Here is a 15,267-nt window from a genome sequence, read left to right as displayed (position 1 = left end):
AAATGTCTGAACACTACTTGATTGCAGAAAGCAACCTTGCGTTATTTAGGTTTGTTGACATTTTACAAACAAAGCGAAAATCAAGAAATACAAAGAAATAGATTATTTTTCTTACGACAAGCAAAAATTAATTCAAGTGTAATTTCACAAATTACAGATTTATTGCTAAAAAGGATACTGATTTTTGGAAGAAATGGGAGCCGTTCTAGGCCTATGCTCCGCAGCTCAAGTGAGTATAGTCAAAATGGAAAAAAAATATGAAAATTCATATTTAAAGAAATTACGTTCTTCGTGTGTTAAAAAAAAATACAGAAATCAATATTTTATGTGACAAATTAGAGATGTGACTATAAATATGTCTGTACAACATATCTAATAAGTTAATTGTGGAAATGAATTTATTTTAAATGACGAATATAGATATTCCCATAATTACTCATCACAAAATATTCTTAGAAATAAACATTTTGATTTTCCCATATGGACTTTTCTCTTCTATTTTTAGTGCGCATTATGCTGCACTGGTACAGCTGCCAGTTGCTGCTGTAATGCTTGCCCCTCCTGCAAGAACTCGACTTCATCACGTTTTATGTATGCCTTCATGCTACTGGTGGGCACAGTATTAGGTGCTATTGCATTATCGCCGGGTCTTCAGGATACTCTTAAAAAGTTACCTTTCTGTATAAATTCAACCTCCACAATAAGCTCTAAGGCACTATCTTTTTCTGGAAATCTACAAGTCGACTGTGAATATGCACTCGGTTACATGGCTGTTTATCGCCTTTGTTTTGGACTCGCATGTTTCTTCATGTTGATGGCACTAATCATGTTGGGCGTAAAGAGTTCACGTGATCCGCGCTCGCACATACAAAATGAATTTTGGGGATTGAAATTTCTAATTTGCTTTGGAGCTGCAATTGGTGCTATTTTCATACCAGATGGCTCTTTCGGTCCGGCAATGATGTGGGTAGGATTAATAGGTGGTTTAGCCTTCATTTTGGTACAATTAGTGATAATTGTGGATTTTGCACATTCTATTGCGGAGAATTGGATTGGTTGGTAGTACTTACATTTTGCAAACGGTTGTTTATCTGATATTGTCTTTCTTCAGAAAATGCCGAAAATAATAAAGGCTACTTTTATGCTTTAGTCGGAGTTACACTAGTGAGTTATGCCTTATCCGTAGTAGGCATTTCGTTGCTGTATATTTACTTCACCCAGGTAAGGTATACCTTTTGTTTTGTTTTACTTTAAATATTTTTACACCTTATTTCACATTCTCAGTCCAGCGGTTGCGGTCTCAACAAATTCTTCATTTCGTTCAATCTTATACTCTGTCTTATTGTGAGCATCATATCGGTTTTACCAGCTGTTCAGGATCGTTTACCGCACTCAGGTCTATTGCAAAGCTCTTTAGTCACAATTTACACCATTTACTTGACCTGGTCCGCTGTTGCCAATAACCCAGGTTAGGCTGAGGATAAACCACTTGATAAATTTACGAATTATTAACTTATGTGTAATTTCTTTCAGAAAAAGAATGCAATCCCGGCTTGTATGGTGTTATCAGTGGTGTTACATCTGGAAATACCACCACTGCACCACCAACACACAACTCCAAAGTAACATTTGACACAACAAATATAATTGGTCTGGTAGTTTGGTTGTTCTGCATTCTCTACAATTGCATTAGTTCGGCTGTTGAGGTTTCCAAAATCAATAATGACGGCGAAAAACGTGGTAAGTGGTTTCATTTATGATATAACTAAAGACATTCGCTTCACCAATTAACCATCAATCAACTATGCCCATAAAAAGCATTACCAATTTATTCTAAGCATTTGAAACACATTCCTTCTTTAAACCATTAACACTTAAGAATGAGCACCACTGAATTTACGCTTATTTCGCACTCTTACATTACTGTATCACCGACGCACTTCGAATTTCCACACTGTATAAACACAATTAACTTTTTAATGCAATTTGCTAACACTTATCTTTTTCATTTTATTTCATTATGATTTCAACTCTCGGTCATCTTTAATGTAAATGCGAACTAACATGCAACCATGCGAAATGCAACGGTTCAAAAATCTGTGCTACGGATTTGGTTATTTTGGTTCATTTAAATTTTTCATATTTTTATATGTAATTCTTACTGTCGCGACTGTAAATTGTTGTACAAATGCACTAACAAAGTCTTAACAGAAGCTCTCTCAGATTCAGAAGCCGGCAATGGTGATGGCAAGAACGGAACCGATAATGAAAATGAGGGTGTTACTTATTCCTGGTCGATGTTCCATATTGTGTTTGTTTGCGCTTCCCTCTATGTTATGATGACGCTCACAAATTGGTACAAGTAAGTATTCGTGTTTGTGTGTGTGCTGTTTGTTCATAATTGTGAAATGGTTTCCTTGATTTTTTAGACCCAATTCCGACATTGAGCTCTTCAACGCCAATGCAGCTTCGATGTGGATTAAAATAATATCCAGTTGGCTTGGAGTTTTCATATACGGTTGGAGCCTGGTGGCACCCATAATACTAACTAACCGTGATTTTAGTTAAAGAGTTTGATGGCATACAATTAATTTCAACAAACTAAATAGAACTTTAGGTTCAGTAAGAACTCGACGCTGTCAAGTATAAATTACTATGATTAGTCGAACAATCATAAGTTGAAGTCATTACTAACCTTACTTGTCTGTGAGCTACATAAATATTGGAAATATATCTTTTAATGTGATGATTCTATGATGATACTCCTTATCAAAGTATATTAAACTCTATAAACAGACATTCGTACATATATGCAAGCGAATGCTCTTAACCAATATATATTCAAAAAGTGCAAGTGTACTAAATACATACCATAACTTATTATATACATAATCTAAAGGAAGTAGTCTCAAAGCGCGAACGATAAATATTAAAATTTCGCTGAACGCCAAATCAAAAACGCATTTGTTTCTCTTAAATAGTAGTTAACTTTTATTTACAGATTAACAAGGGCTATGTTTCTTTGGCGGCTTTTGCCGCTTCTGTCGTGCTTGGCACATTTAAAGTGCTTTTAAGACGCTGCAATGCAGAGTCCTTTCCAAGTATATCCATCATTTCTGCGACACCTGGACCTTCCTATAATTTTCCGGATTCGGTTTTTCGCTAATTTATATTTTTAGTACGGAAAACAAATACTTACTTTCAAACCGCTTAAAGCTGAACGGAGTGTCTTCATGAAAACAGCGAATTTGAGATGATTTACCTCAGCAAATTCCTTTAATTTTTGATTAAGATTATCCTTTGTGAATTCCACACCCACTAAGCTGTCTATCAACGATTGCATTTGATCTGGTGAAACACACAAAATATAATTTAGAAAAGAAATATCTTAAAAAAATATTAATTAGGCACATGATGCTTACCATTTGTTATGTGCTTCAGTTTGAAGTCTGCAGGCCGGACCCAAAGGAAACTTAGCTTCGACGCAGTCAAGTCCTGTATGAATGTCAAACGCATAGCGGCCCATTTTAGGACATTTTCAATGTGTTGATCACCCAAATCTAGATTTCGTCTGCAAAAAGAAAATGTTAAAATAACTTCCGTCAGTTTTATGCACATTCAAATAACGTACTCATTGGGATAAGCGTGCCGCACCAACACCTGCACGCTTTGTACCAAATGCTCTGTACTAGTTTTGGTTTGCAGCATTTTGAGTATGTGCAAACGGTTGAAGTCGTTTAGCAGATCAGGATTTAAACGGCTGGGGTGTGAATTAACGCGCTTAATGTCAAACTTTCCTGCTAATTCATCCATCGAATAAATTAGTTGCTTTTGTCCTGGTGTACGCTCAAATCCACCGCCAGCACTGACCACATAGTTCACAAGCGCTTCGGAGAAGTAACCTTTTTCGCGGAAATGTCTAATGCCAATATCACCTTGGCGTTTACTCAATTTTGTGCCGTCGGAGTTGACCAAAAGCGGAAGATGGCCGTACATTGGTGGCTGCCAGCCGAATGCTCTGTAATCGAGAGAAGTACGTTCGATCACAGCTTTTGTTCTAAATTCAACACACTCACTTATAGAGCAATAAATGCTTTGTAGTCGATATCTGCCATTCAACTCCGCGAAATACATGTGTTATGCCCATCAAATGGTCGTCCACTACGTTCGCAAAGTGATATGTTGGAAAATTATCGGTTTTTATAATAACTGGATCGCCTTCGCTTTCACTAACGTTATGCGATACTGGACCGTAAATTAAGTCTTGCAATGGTTCCTCATGCGACGTTAGTTTAAAACGTATGCAATATGGAGTGTTTTTCGCCAATAAAACGGCTACTTGTTGGGGTGTTAAGTAGCGGCATTTATTATCGTATCGTGGTATTTGGCGTGTACGTAGTGCTTCCTTACGTAACAGGTCCAAACGTCGTTCGGTGCAAAAGCAGCGGTAAGCCGTATCATTTTCTAGCAAAGCCTGAACAGCGTCACTGTAAGAAATTATCTAATAATTATATATGTAAGGCAAGGAAACTGCCAACTCACTGATAATATGTCATACGCTGACTTTGCACATATGGACCACGTTCTCCACCAAATCCCGGTCCTTCGTCGATCTGCAAGCCCGCCCATAATAAATCTTCAACCAAACTTTCAGTAGCACCTGGCACCAGTCTCGTTTGATCTGTATCTTCTATTCGTAGCAGAAATTTCCCGTTTTTATTACGTGCATATAAATAATTGTACAATGCTGTGCGAAGTCCTCCCAAGTGCAGGTGACCTTGGTGAAATTGTAAGTGTTGATATGTTATTATTTTACAAAAGTATGTCGGAATTCTCAGCTACTAACCTGTTGGACTAGGCGCGAAACGCACACGCACTTCGTTATGTGTCCATCGCTTTGTACTTCGGAGACTGTATTGTGTTAAAAGCGTCACTAATCCGCGTTGGGAATACATTTATTGCAAATATTTCATTCAAAACAATTAAAATTTGTATATTTTCTAATTGCCGGCGATAATTGAGAAAAATTTACGCACGTCAGCTGTTCCGACATTAAAAGTTGAAAATAAGGTCACAATAGATTCGCAGAAGTCAAGAAAATAATTATTCGCAAATAAAAAGTATAAATCGAACTACTCCATTGTGATTTTATTTTATTAGGTTACAATAGACTGAGCTGTTGGCGGAAGTGTCAGTTTTGTCTTTGTCGGTTCGAAGGAAGTGAGTAAAAGTTTAGACTAATCATATATTAGTTTAAAAATATCAGATATTGTACGAATAACCTTGGGTGAGTACTATTTTGAAGCATGAATCACTGAATAACTAATTCCACAGTCTTAATACATTTTTGATTTCTTCTGCATAATTGACATAAAATAAATAAAGTTTGGGGTTTATTATGGTATAGGACCAATAAATATTTAGTTAGATTGTTGACGTAAGCCAATCAAATGAAAACATTTTCTGACGACGTCTTAGCTCAACCTAGTACATAGCAGAAGTTCCGTTATCCCCAACTAACGGTTTAACTGGATTTTATATAAACAGGAAGGTTTAACAAATTCAGAATCTTAACATCACATTAAAATTAATAATAAATAATTATAATTTCGTTACTTTCTGATTATAATATATGTATGTATATAATCAATACAATCTTTGAGTTTTCTGCCATAGAAAGCGGGTGTTTATTATGCCATATATAAAAGTAATATTGCAAACAAATATTAAATGATGCAAAGTGGCTATATACGCATTAACGACTTTCTAAAACTACACCACGTGAACACCCATAACTTATTCCATTTATTTAATGTTGCAGTTCGCTAATTTGCTGGTCAGTTTCTCTCCTTCGGGTGTAAGTAAAAAGTTTTCTTTCCAGACAGCAACACCCTCGGCATTTGTTTTTAAATCCACAGATAATTTCTCCCAAACCTTAAAATACATATAGTACCGTAAAATTTTATTTGCCAATATAATATAAAATGCGTACCTTCTTTTTGGGGTTTAATTGCTCATCAGGGGTACCGCTATAACCTTCGAAAGCCAAGCGACTACCCGGTGTAGCACTAGCTGGCACAATGATGGGTTCTACCACAGTATGATCAGCGCTATATATGTAAATTGCATAAATTGGAGTTACATTTTTAGATCGAAATATTAATTTGCATACTTCGATGTGCAGAGCACCATGCCCTCGGACAATATTCCACGCATCTTAGATGGTTTCAGATTGCACAGCACAGCCACTAATCGTTGATCTAATTCTTCGATTGTTACAAATTTCACCAACCCACTTATAATGGTACGTGGTTGTTCCTCGCCTAAATCGATTTTTAATACATACAAGGTATCTGCGTCTGGATGGCGAGACACTTCGACGACTTTTCCAACACGAATATCCAAGCGGTGGGGTCCATCCTCCTCAACGACTGCGGCGTTGTTCGCATTATTTCCACCTTTCGTTTTACCTGGTGGTGGATAAGCAGCTGCACTAAGCTTTCTACATTGAAATAAATTTCATTTCAGAATGCAATTAATTACGTAAACTATCAAGTACTTACTGTAGCTCCGGGCTTTCGAAAGTTTTTCTTATCGGCTCCAAAAGTTTATTAATGTACTTTTCTACTGCAGCTTTCAAATCTCCAGGATGGAGCTCATTATCGGCAAAACTTTTCTCTAAGTCACTATAGGTAAGGAATGTTACATCACCACCAAATTCCGCAGGACGATTTATCGAAAAACCTATTTAAAATATTTAAAATCTATTATTGTAAAAAATACATCGCTTTTGTATGAAATACGTATACGTGGCATATATATAAATATATTGGATGTTATCAGAGAAATAAATTCATTTTTATACACACCTTCACCTTCCTTAAAAAGCGAAAATAACACATGCTTCACGAATGACAAAAGACCGTTGTCCGTAATATTTCCGGGCTCACAAAAAGCTTTCTTTAACTTCTTTTTAACATTAGCGGGCGAATCCAACAAATCTATTTTTGAATCCTCTTCGGACGAGGACATTTTGCCGCCGGCTAAACCGGGAACTACAATTAGCACAAAATTTTAATTTTTAGTTCTTCAATCAACAAATCTCATATGTAGACCTACCCATTGGATTCATGAAGTGTATGCGTTTTTCATAACCTAATTGTGGCAGGTATTTTTCAGAGAATGTAAATATCTTGCGCTGATCAACGCCACCGAATTGCGCGTCTACTTTTAGATACTCTTCATCTAAAGCTTGCAGCCCAGGATAAAGCAAACCCGAAAGCAACGGGTATTCTATTTGTTTTACCACTTCGGCACCAGCTTTTCTCGCATCGTGTTGTGTTACAACCGAACTTAATTTGTATACGTCCAGAGTATATTCTCTCGACAGCTGATAATCGGTACCTTTAACGAACTTCAATTTATCTAATGGCACACCAATGGAGCTCAGCATTGCCTTTATGACTGCTTCATAATATTGTGTTCGCAGTTCGAGTAGTGCCCATGGGGCTTTCATATTATCTAGATAGGCGTGCAAGTCAGCAAAGAGGATAGTGACCTAAAAATGAAGCCGAGTTAGTGATTGAAGATACTTGGTTTAGGAGAATTTCCTTACCTCACAGCCGGCCTTGAGAAAATCGGCAATTTTTGACATAGGCACAAAATAAGCTACATGTGGCTTGCCTGTGGTGGCAGTGCCCCAGTAAATTTTCAAATCACGTTCCTTGAGTATTGCATTAAGTTTATCTTCACCCAGTGTCTCCTGTAAGTTGCGGGTGATCAACTGTTTCTTTTCCTCTGGAGTTAGTTCGACCATTTTGAAGTAACTTTCTAGTTATTATTTTTTCTTTTTTTACTTTATGTCTATGAGTCAAAGTGTTTGCCACTTTCAAGTGGAGAATTTCGTGAAAGAAATACCGATTGCAATGTAGCAACGTGCAAAATAAACGTCAGCATATTATGACAGCCACTCAGCTGAGCTTCACCCGAGCAGAGCTGCCAGGTTCTTAACTACTTACGATTTATATTCCCAAAACTGCTAGTTTCACAAAGTATTTATTTTAACTGGATAGTAGATTGGCGTTGCGCTAGCTTAAAATTCATATTCAAATAATAAGCGCTTCAGAACAGAACACTAGTGTGCTTGTAATTTTCCAGATTTTCATTGTGTTAATTAATCATCAACAGCCTTGACAATTGTGAATGGTGAAGTTTCCAATTTCACCATTTGGATGTAAACAAAAGACATCTGATTGGTCGCGAAATTTCACATTCTTATTGGTATTCCGTTTATTTACGAAATACTTAACTGTAAACAAAACACGTGCATATCGGTGCGACTGCATTACATTCGTTTCATTTGCTTTTCTTAGTACGCGAGTGAAAACATCGTTCATATAAAATTGTGTTTAAATTCTATTGAATAAAGATGCCCGTAATAGACCCAAATTCGTTGGTAAATCTCCAAAAAGACATCGGACGTGTGCGTAATATCTGCATTTTAGCACATGTCGATCACGGAAAGACCACACTAGCTGACTCACTTGTTGCTAGCAATGGCATAATTTCTCAACGTATGGCAGGAAAACTACGTTACCTGGACACACGTCAAGATGAGCAGGAACGTGGCATAACCATGAAGAGCAGCAGCATATCGTTGTATTACCGTGGCAATGCTAGAAATGGTCGCGATCAAGACTATCTGGTTAATCTGATCGATTCTCCTGGACATGTTGACTTCTCCAGTGAAGTCTCCACAGCTGTGCGTTTGTGCGATGGTGCAATCGTTGTGGTAAGTTAATAGGGTGTTGAAGTACTGGAAATTTTCTAAAGTTTTATTCTGCGCACAGGTTGATGTAATTGAAGGTGTTTGTCCACAAACACGTTTATGCTTAGAACAAGTTTACAAAGAGCAACTGAAGCCTGTTTTGGTTCTAAATAAAATTGACCGTCTCATAATGGAAAGGAAGCTTAAGCCGTTAGATGCCTATTATCACATACGCCAAGTTTTAGAGGGAGTAAATGCTGTACTCGGCAGTATATTTGCTTCGGATGTGCTTGCAAAGGAAGATATCACTAATAAGGTGTGTGTGAAGTGAACATTTTGTACCGTTTCTTTTTTCAATTGATTGTTTATATTTAAATATATTTTCAAAGGACCACTATGAGTCGGCGTTGGAAGATTCAGACGATTCAAAATTATACTTCTCTCCAACTGAGGGAAATGTTATTTTTTGCTCTGCATATGACGGCTGGGCTTTCTCAGTGAGCGACTTTGTTAGAATCTTTGCAGACCGTTTAGAAATGTCGCCAGTAGACTTGCAACAAGTACTTTGGGGCGACTTTTATTACAATGTTAAAAAGAAACGTGCCTTTCCTGGTGCGCAGGAAAAAGCAAAGAAACCGTTATTCGTACAGTGCATACTTGATAATATATGGGGTCTCTACGATGTTGTAGCATTCCGTAAGGATATGGAAAAACTTCAAAACGTCGCCGACACATTAGGCATTAGACTGCAAGCGCGTGATTTGCGTAACACCGATCCCAAAGTTCAAATAAAAGCTGTGCTCGGTCACTGGCTGCCCATCGATCGCACCGTCTTGGAGATGGTGGTGCGTCATGTACCCGCACCAAATGTAATCACCGATGAGCGCTCCCAAAGGCTACTTTTTCAACAAAATGCCAAGTTAGACAGTTATCCACCGGAGACATTATTGCTTAAAGAAGAGTTCAAAAGATGCAACAGCAAAAGTGAAAACATCATTGTATTTGTTTCCAAGGTATGTTTCTATTTATATCTTTTTTACAAGTCGACTTCATTTACCATATCATTATCTTCAGATGGCACCTGTGCATGTCTCACATCTGCCGCAAAATAAGGAGAAGCATCTCACTGAAGAGGAACTGAGAGCACGACGGGAAGAAGTGCGCCGACGCATTGAAGCGCGCAAACAAGCGGCAGAAAATGGAAATTTAGAAAATCTTACGGCTGGCGTACAACAATTGAATGTTGCAGAAACGTCCGTTGTGCCTTCAAGCAGCAGTGAATGTCAAGAAGAGTCCAGACAAGAAGAACCAGAAAAGCCTGATCACGTTTTTGTTGCATTTGCCCGCGTCTTCAGTGGTACTCTGCGACCGGGCATGCGCTTGTACAACTTAGCACCTAAACATGACCCTCGAAATAAAGAGTACGCACTTATCACACACACTTACATATCCTTTACTATTAAAAGTTCATTACAAATATTTTAGTCAGTTAAATTTGGACTCGCCTTACATAAGCGAGGTGACGATTGGTGATCTGTACATGTTTATGGGCGGCGAATTGCAATCGCTGGACGAAGTGCCAGCTGGTAACATTGTGGGCATTGGCGGCCTGGATCACGATATCATCAAGACAGCAACATTGAGTAGCACCATGAACTGCACATCGTTTAGCGAACTCAACCTGATGGCTACGCCTGTGTTGCGTGTGGCTATTGAGCCAGTGAATCCGCAAGACTTACCCAAACTTGTGAAGGGTCTTAAATTGTTGAATCAGGTAAGCGATGCTATTTGAAAATTTAAAAAAAATTGTATATATAACATTGGCTACAAAACTTGCAGGCTGATGCATGTGTGCAAGTATCGATGGCGCCCACCGGCGAGCATGTTATCACCACTCTGGGCGAAGTGCATGTGGAGAAGTGTGTGCGCGACCTGGAAGAGAGCTATGCCAAGATAAAAATCAATGTCTCTGAACCTATAGTGTCTTTCCGTGAGACCATAGTACCTGAAGCTACAATGGATATGGTCAATATGGCCATAGTAAAGACGGCCAGCGATAAAGACATAACAAAAAAGATCATCACCCTGCAAACAGCCAACAAGTTGGGCACACTGCGCATTATAGCGTTGCCGCTGCCAGAACATACTGTTACAGTGCTAGAAACATATCACAGCTTCTTTAAAGAGTTGACAGCAAATAGCAAAGGCGTTGCAGTGTCTGAAAAATACGTCACGTTTCTAGCTCAGCTAAGAGGGCAAATTTGTAACACTTTGTGTGAATTAGACCTTAAGGGTCTGTCAGAGCTAATGCCGAGCAAGTTGGTGGATCGTATCTGGGCTCTCGGTCCGCACAATTGCGGTACTAATATACTGTTCAATTTGAGCGACTATGAGCAACCGAATTTTTGGCAGTCGCTGACGAACCAAACGGATAATGATGCCGCTACTAAAGTGACGAGTGACGTGCGCAGAGATTATAACAGCTCATTTGTCAATGGATTTCAGTTGGCGACCGCTGCTGGGCCACTTTGCGAGGAGCCGATGCAAGGCGTTGCTTTTGTGGTGCTCCAGTGGTCGGTCGAGGAGGGAGATGATTTGAATTCCAAGTCTTTTGGTCCATTTTCTGGTAAGTCAAATGGAATCAGTTGTTGGTACGTCTATATAAACCTATATGCGTTACTTCTTCAAGGACAAGTGTTGACTGCAGTGAAGGAATCTTGTCGCATGGCATTCCAGGCGCAACCGCAACGTTTGGTCAGCCCTATGTTCAGTTCTACAATTGTGGTGAATGCAGAAGTTTTAGGTGAGTCAAAGTTTACATTTTCTTTGTTTTATTGCTTTAATTATTTGTGGTTAAGCTTATAACGGTACAGGAATTAGTGTTATTATAAAAAAAAGTTCGTTTGAAATCAACCTCCAAATGCTGGAGAGACGACGAAAATTATCTCCACTAAACCCACAGCGTTCATGTTCACGAACTGGTCCAAGTAGTGCAGACTGTATCTGTGACGTTAAAATTCCGACTGTCAATAATTCTATGATTTATGATGCGTAACACTCGAAAGTCTGTGCTACTGCAATAACTGCCAAAGTACTGAGTCGCCGCGAAATCCTCAAGGCTCTAGCCGGCAGTTCATGGCGAAAAGACAAAGAATCCTTGTTGCTAACTTTCTAGGCAACCGGTCGGCGGGTTACTAAGAGGTCGAAAGTTATCTTCATTCTCTAGTCGGTCAAAGCCTCGAAGCTGATAAGGCAATGAATTGTGTGATAACGGCATCCAAAATTTTGTTTTTAGCTTCTTCTTTCACTTTGTGTTGTAGTAAACTCTTTACCGTTGTAGAACGTACTTGCCTCTTCAGCTTTCCTCTTAAGCATTAATGCATCTGTATGCTAAATTTCATCGTTTATCTGTAATCACAACTCAGTATGACCTTGAAACTCCTTTGGCTTGAAATCTTGCATTTACCCGTTATTTGACCAATGAAAGACCGTCAGTTTTATTTTTAGTAAAAAATAATTTATTACAAAGTACAAGCGGATCGTACAAAATGCAATCGATTGCGTTTCTGTCATCTCTAAAATTAGTTACTAATAAATGCGGCTTAAATGTAATGTATAAAATAAATAATATTTGCATAATATAAATACTAAATCGTGTTATGCTTAAGAATTTCGATTTTCGAATTCGCAAACGTTAGAAACCGTTACATTTTTTCTTCTTTTTCGCATACTTTTTATGAATAAAATAGCTGTTTCCTTGGCGTTGCGCACAAATAAAACAAATTCATCGAAGCACTTCAAAAACAAGCGCGAAATGCTTCAATTAATTTGTAATGTGTATGTAATTAATATATTTAAGTAAATATAAAAATAAGATAAAGTAAAATGCTAAAATATATTCGCGCTAAAAGTAATTTAGTATATCGATAAACGTTTATCGATAGTGGAACTTAATTGATACGGTAAATTTACTTTTAGTTGTCATCTAAAAATAATAATTTCTTAGTACAAAGTTGTTGTACCTTTTCAGTGTCGCTGAAAAGAAACTACCACGAATTGCAATATTTCTAGGGTAGATACGAAAATTTTTGTTTCCAAGAATCATTTATGGGAAATTATGTAGTTTTTGATTTGAAATGTGTTACAGTTTTTACTGATTACAATAAACTCCTCTTTTTAAGCTAAAAAATAGTTATTTGCTTAAAAATTTAAGGTTATGCTGAGCAAACACTAATTTTCCGTGAATTTCTAATATTTGTTGGTATATACCATAGGCTCATTACGTTATATACTGCCTTTTGTTGTATTTATTATTGCTGTCATTTTTTATTATTATTCCTTTTTAAATTTTTAATATTTTTTAATTTAATTTTAATTAATTTTTTTTTAATTATTAATATTTTTTTTTAATTTTAATATAATTTTTTTAATTTTCTTATCGTTCATTCAGTCACAGTAATCGTTTGATTAAGTAATTTTTCTATAAAACTCGCCTCTTTCACTTTAAAGTTTTGTCTCACAAAACCTGAACGCCGCTTGGAACTGCCGGCTCTTATACTCTTACATTCTTACAGTTTTACTTTTATTTAACTCCTTCGTATTTATATAATATGCGATTTTATCAATTAAAATTTTGTTTTTGTTTTTATTCCTGCTTCTACCACTGCACTCGTGATCGCTCTCGATCACTTCTATACTAAAATTAAAAAAGAATTACTCATACGCCACGTCCTCACCTTTCACCCGAGTTCATGTATTTACGTACGTTCACCTCAATCCCAAACGATCGTCTGCTGAAACTCCATAACACGATCCCATGGGAACTCGGGTGTGTCATCGTCCCACTCGTTGGCCGCTATATCGTTCACCGAACGCCTGGCGCGCAATTGTGCCTCTTCATTTTGCTGCTGCTGCGACTTGGCCGCCGCCAAATCACCGCTCGACGTTGTCTCCTCGATGCCGCCGCCGCCTGCAGCAGCTGCAGCAGCTGCCGTCTCTGCCGACTGTTGTGTGCTCGTATTTAGCGACTTGTCCTCATCTTTGGCCGCTTCGATTGGTGTCTCGCCTTTGCGTTCGTTGTTGCGTCCGTAGATGCCCGTTTGGAAGTTGTTAATCGAAGTGAGCGTATCCGGTCGATAGTTGCCGACATTAATGGCCGATTGATGTGGGTTAATGTTGCTGATGCCGCTGCTACTGTCCGGCCGGTTCAAGTATTGATAGCCGCCGGCCTGGCCGTGTTGGCTAGCAAAGCTATTTTCCGAATGGTAATTGCTGCTGCTGCTTGCGGCCTGCGCTGCGGCGGCGTACGATGATGAGCTCGGTCGGCCATAGGTGTCTTTAGCGCCGTACTGTGGTACGTTGATGTAGGCGCTGCTGCTTTGCGTGCTGGGACGGTAGAATGGCTTTTGTAGCTGATAGCGCTTGGGTGGCTGTGCGGATGGCTTGCGTACCGAGTAGCCGGGCTTGACGCACATCATGCCGAAGACACGTATGCCGGGCACGCTGGCGTACTTGGGTTGATCGTGAGCCATGGGACCCTCTGCGCGTTCGGGGTATAATGAAATGTGTATTAGTTTAATTAAATCGTAATTATCCACAATTATTTCGCAATTTTGCGGCATTAAACATTTTATTGTCGATTGCTTTGCAAAATTGCTTATTAATTGCGCATAATTCTGAATTTTTCTGCATTTCTGCATTTCTGCCTCGTTTTCGCTTACCCATTTTGAAGTGGTCGGGACACCTGCAGATGATTAGATAGTGCGACTTGCCGGTGCGTATATTCTGCAGTGCCAATAGAGACCAGTCCTTCGGTGAGCTGCACTCACGCATCTCGGTGGTGGCCTCGCATGTCTTCGCCAAAGTGATTGCCTGCTTGATAAAGGAGAGAGCGGAGAAGGGAAGTACGTGTACTTTTTAGATTGCCTCAAATGTTAAGGAAATGTATAAATTAGAAGATTCTATGGAAAAATGTGCTGCGTGTGGTCTAAAAGTGTTGACTGAAACATCCATTATTTTTCAGAGAGTGCGGTGCTGCAGTAAAAACTTCCGCTACGTCGTGACCCCTGTTTCAAGCAGTTGATAAGATAATGAGTAGAGTTTCTTTCCTAACCTTATGAGTTGCTCAATTTTGGTTCTGAAGATTTTGTTATTGTTATTATATTTCCAATAAACATTTTTTCTTCTCAACGTATCCTCATTTTACTCTCGTTTTCTCGCTTTATTCTTGTGTTATTTACGGTTTTTTCGCTAAATAAGTAACCAATATGATATCTGAGTACCATCTGTCTTAAAAGAGACCCTTTCCGATATGTGGCTATTTATAGCTGATTTTATGAGACCCTCAATCCTGCATATAAATCGCTTGTTCCTCTTTTTATACGGATGCGACCTCGACAAATGCTTAGACAACGTCAGGAATCCCTATTTTTTATTTTGAATTGTCGAACTTTGATTAAGAATCCTTATCAGTCACCTCTGCGGCTCAGATATTCGCCCAT

The 15,267-nt window shown here is 38.5% G+C and overlaps 5 protein-coding genes across 11 annotated transcripts in view; 2 read left to right on the top strand and 3 right to left on the bottom strand.

Moving 5' to 3' along the window:
• Positions 1-49: 49 nt before the first annotated feature.
• Positions 50-2,959, top strand: LOC105226482 (serine incorporator 1). 4 transcript variants are annotated; one of them, XM_011205369.4, is made up of 7 exons: positions 50-229; positions 506-1,055; positions 1,112-1,221; positions 1,285-1,468; positions 1,534-1,740; positions 2,224-2,362; positions 2,430-2,959. In XM_011205369.4, exons 1-7 carry the CDS (start codon positions 194-196, stop codon positions 2,566-2,568), a joined length of 1,365 nt encoding a protein of 454 aa, XP_011203671.1. In that variant the 5' UTR covers positions 50-193; the 3' UTR covers positions 2,569-2,959. The 4 variants fall into 4 exon arrangements, with proteins under 4 accessions (XP_011203671.1, XP_049313644.1, XP_011203669.1 ...); XM_049457687.1 differs by having other exon boundaries at positions 2,215-2,362; XM_011205367.4 differs by having other exon boundaries at positions 2,212-2,362.
• Positions 2,960-2,997: 38 nt separating this feature from the next.
• Positions 2,998-5,061, bottom strand: LOC105226483 (probable glutamate--tRNA ligase, mitochondrial). Its single transcript, XM_011205370.4, has 7 exons — positions 4,847-5,061; positions 4,543-4,777; positions 4,077-4,487; positions 3,632-4,018; positions 3,423-3,571; positions 3,200-3,348; positions 2,998-3,135 (listed from the first exon to the last, which is right to left on the bottom strand). The coding sequence occupies exons 1-7, from the start codon at positions 4,953-4,955 to the stop codon at positions 3,013-3,015; spliced, it is 1,563 nt and encodes a 520-aa protein (XP_011203672.2). The 5' UTR covers positions 4,956-5,061; the 3' UTR covers positions 2,998-3,012.
• A 596-nt stretch (positions 5,062-5,657) lies between these two features.
• On the bottom strand, positions 5,658-7,943 carry LOC105226484 (tyrosine--tRNA ligase, cytoplasmic). The gene is made up of 7 exons (XM_011205371.4): positions 7,616-7,943; positions 7,120-7,558; positions 6,870-7,055; positions 6,564-6,744; positions 6,173-6,502; positions 5,993-6,110; positions 5,658-5,934 (listed from the first exon to the last, which is right to left on the bottom strand). Exons 1-7 carry the CDS (start codon positions 7,814-7,816, stop codon positions 5,806-5,808), a joined length of 1,584 nt encoding a protein of 527 aa, XP_011203673.2. The 5' UTR covers positions 7,817-7,943; the 3' UTR covers positions 5,658-5,805.
• Positions 7,944-8,229: 286 nt separating this feature from the next.
• The window catches only part of LOC105226514 (elongation factor-like GTPase 1), a 171,894-nt gene continuing 164,856 nt past the window's right edge, over positions 8,230-15,267 (top strand). For 2 of the 3 annotated variants that reach the window (XM_049457682.1, XM_049457681.1), the window contains exons 1-7: positions 8,230-8,791; positions 8,850-9,083; positions 9,157-9,780; positions 9,842-10,188; positions 10,253-10,541; positions 10,607-11,393; positions 11,457-11,570. In XM_049457682.1, coding sequence (XP_049313639.1) covers positions 8,429-8,791; positions 8,850-9,083; positions 9,157-9,780; positions 9,842-10,188; positions 10,253-10,541; positions 10,607-11,393; positions 11,457-11,570 — 2,758 coding nt within the window. In that variant the 5' untranslated portion in view covers positions 8,230-8,428. The remainder of the gene's footprint in view (positions 8,792-8,849; positions 9,084-9,156; positions 9,781-9,841; positions 10,189-10,252; positions 10,542-10,606; positions 11,394-11,456; positions 11,571-15,267) is intronic. The other variant, XM_049457680.1, reaches the window with a different exon arrangement.
• The window catches only part of LOC105226486 (uncharacterized), a 61,279-nt gene continuing 58,566 nt past the window's right edge, over positions 12,555-15,267 (bottom strand). Inside the window, exons 4-5 of one of the 2 annotated variants that reach the window (XM_029550278.2) lie at positions 14,488-14,641; positions 12,555-14,306 (exon numbers count right to left, since the gene is read on the bottom strand). In XM_029550278.2, the coding sequence (XP_029406138.2) occupies positions 13,540-14,306; positions 14,488-14,641 (921 nt within the window). In that variant the 3' untranslated portion in view covers positions 12,555-13,539. The remainder of the gene's footprint in view (positions 14,307-14,487; positions 14,642-15,267) is intronic. The other variant, XM_011205375.4, reaches the window with a different exon arrangement.

Source organism: Bactrocera dorsalis, chromosome 5 (assembly GCF_023373825.1).
Source record: "Bactrocera dorsalis isolate Fly_Bdor chromosome 5, ASM2337382v1, whole genome shotgun sequence".
Lineage (NCBI taxonomy): Eukaryota > Metazoa > Arthropoda > Insecta > Diptera > Tephritidae > Bactrocera > Bactrocera dorsalis.
Note: the sequence above shows the minus strand (reverse complement) of the source record. Positions and strands in the feature narration are given on the sequence as shown.

Excerpts from the sequence above, each read along its gene's own strand:
- LOC105226482 (XM_011205366.4), top strand. The coding sequence starts at position 194 with ATGGGAGCCGTTCTAGGCCTATGCTCCGCAGCTCAA. Across the intron at positions 1,056-1,111 it reads TATTGCGGAGAATTGGATTG|AAAATGCCGAAAATAATAAA; the intron begins GTTGGTAGTACT and ends GTCTTTCTTCAG. Across the intron at positions 1,469-1,533 it reads CGCTGTTGCCAATAACCCAG|AAAAAGAATGCAATCCCGGC; the intron begins GTTAGGCTGAGG and ends AATTTCTTTCAG.
- LOC105226483 (XM_011205370.4), bottom strand. The coding sequence starts at position 4,955 with ATGTATTCCCAACGCGGATTAGTGACGCTTTTAACACAATACAGTCTC. Across the intron at positions 4,488-4,542 it reads CAGCGTATGACATATTATCA|TGACGCTGTTCAGGCTTTGC; the intron begins GTGAGTTGGCAG and ends AATTTCTTACAG. Across the intron at positions 3,349-3,422 it reads ACTGAAGCACATAACAAATG|ATCAAATGCAATCGTTGATA; the intron begins GTAAGCATCATG and ends GTGTTTCACCAG.
- LOC105226484 (XM_011205371.4), bottom strand. The coding sequence starts at position 7,816 with ATGGTCGAACTAACTCCAGAGGAAAAGAAACAGTTGATCACCCGCAAC. Across the intron at positions 6,111-6,172 it reads ATGGTGCTCTGCACATCGAA|CGCTGATCATACTGTGGTAG; the intron begins GTATGCAAATTA and ends TTACATATATAG. Across the intron at positions 5,935-5,992 it reads AATTAAACCCCAAAAAGAAG|GTTTGGGAGAAATTATCTGT; the intron begins GTACGCATTTTA and ends ATGTATTTTAAG.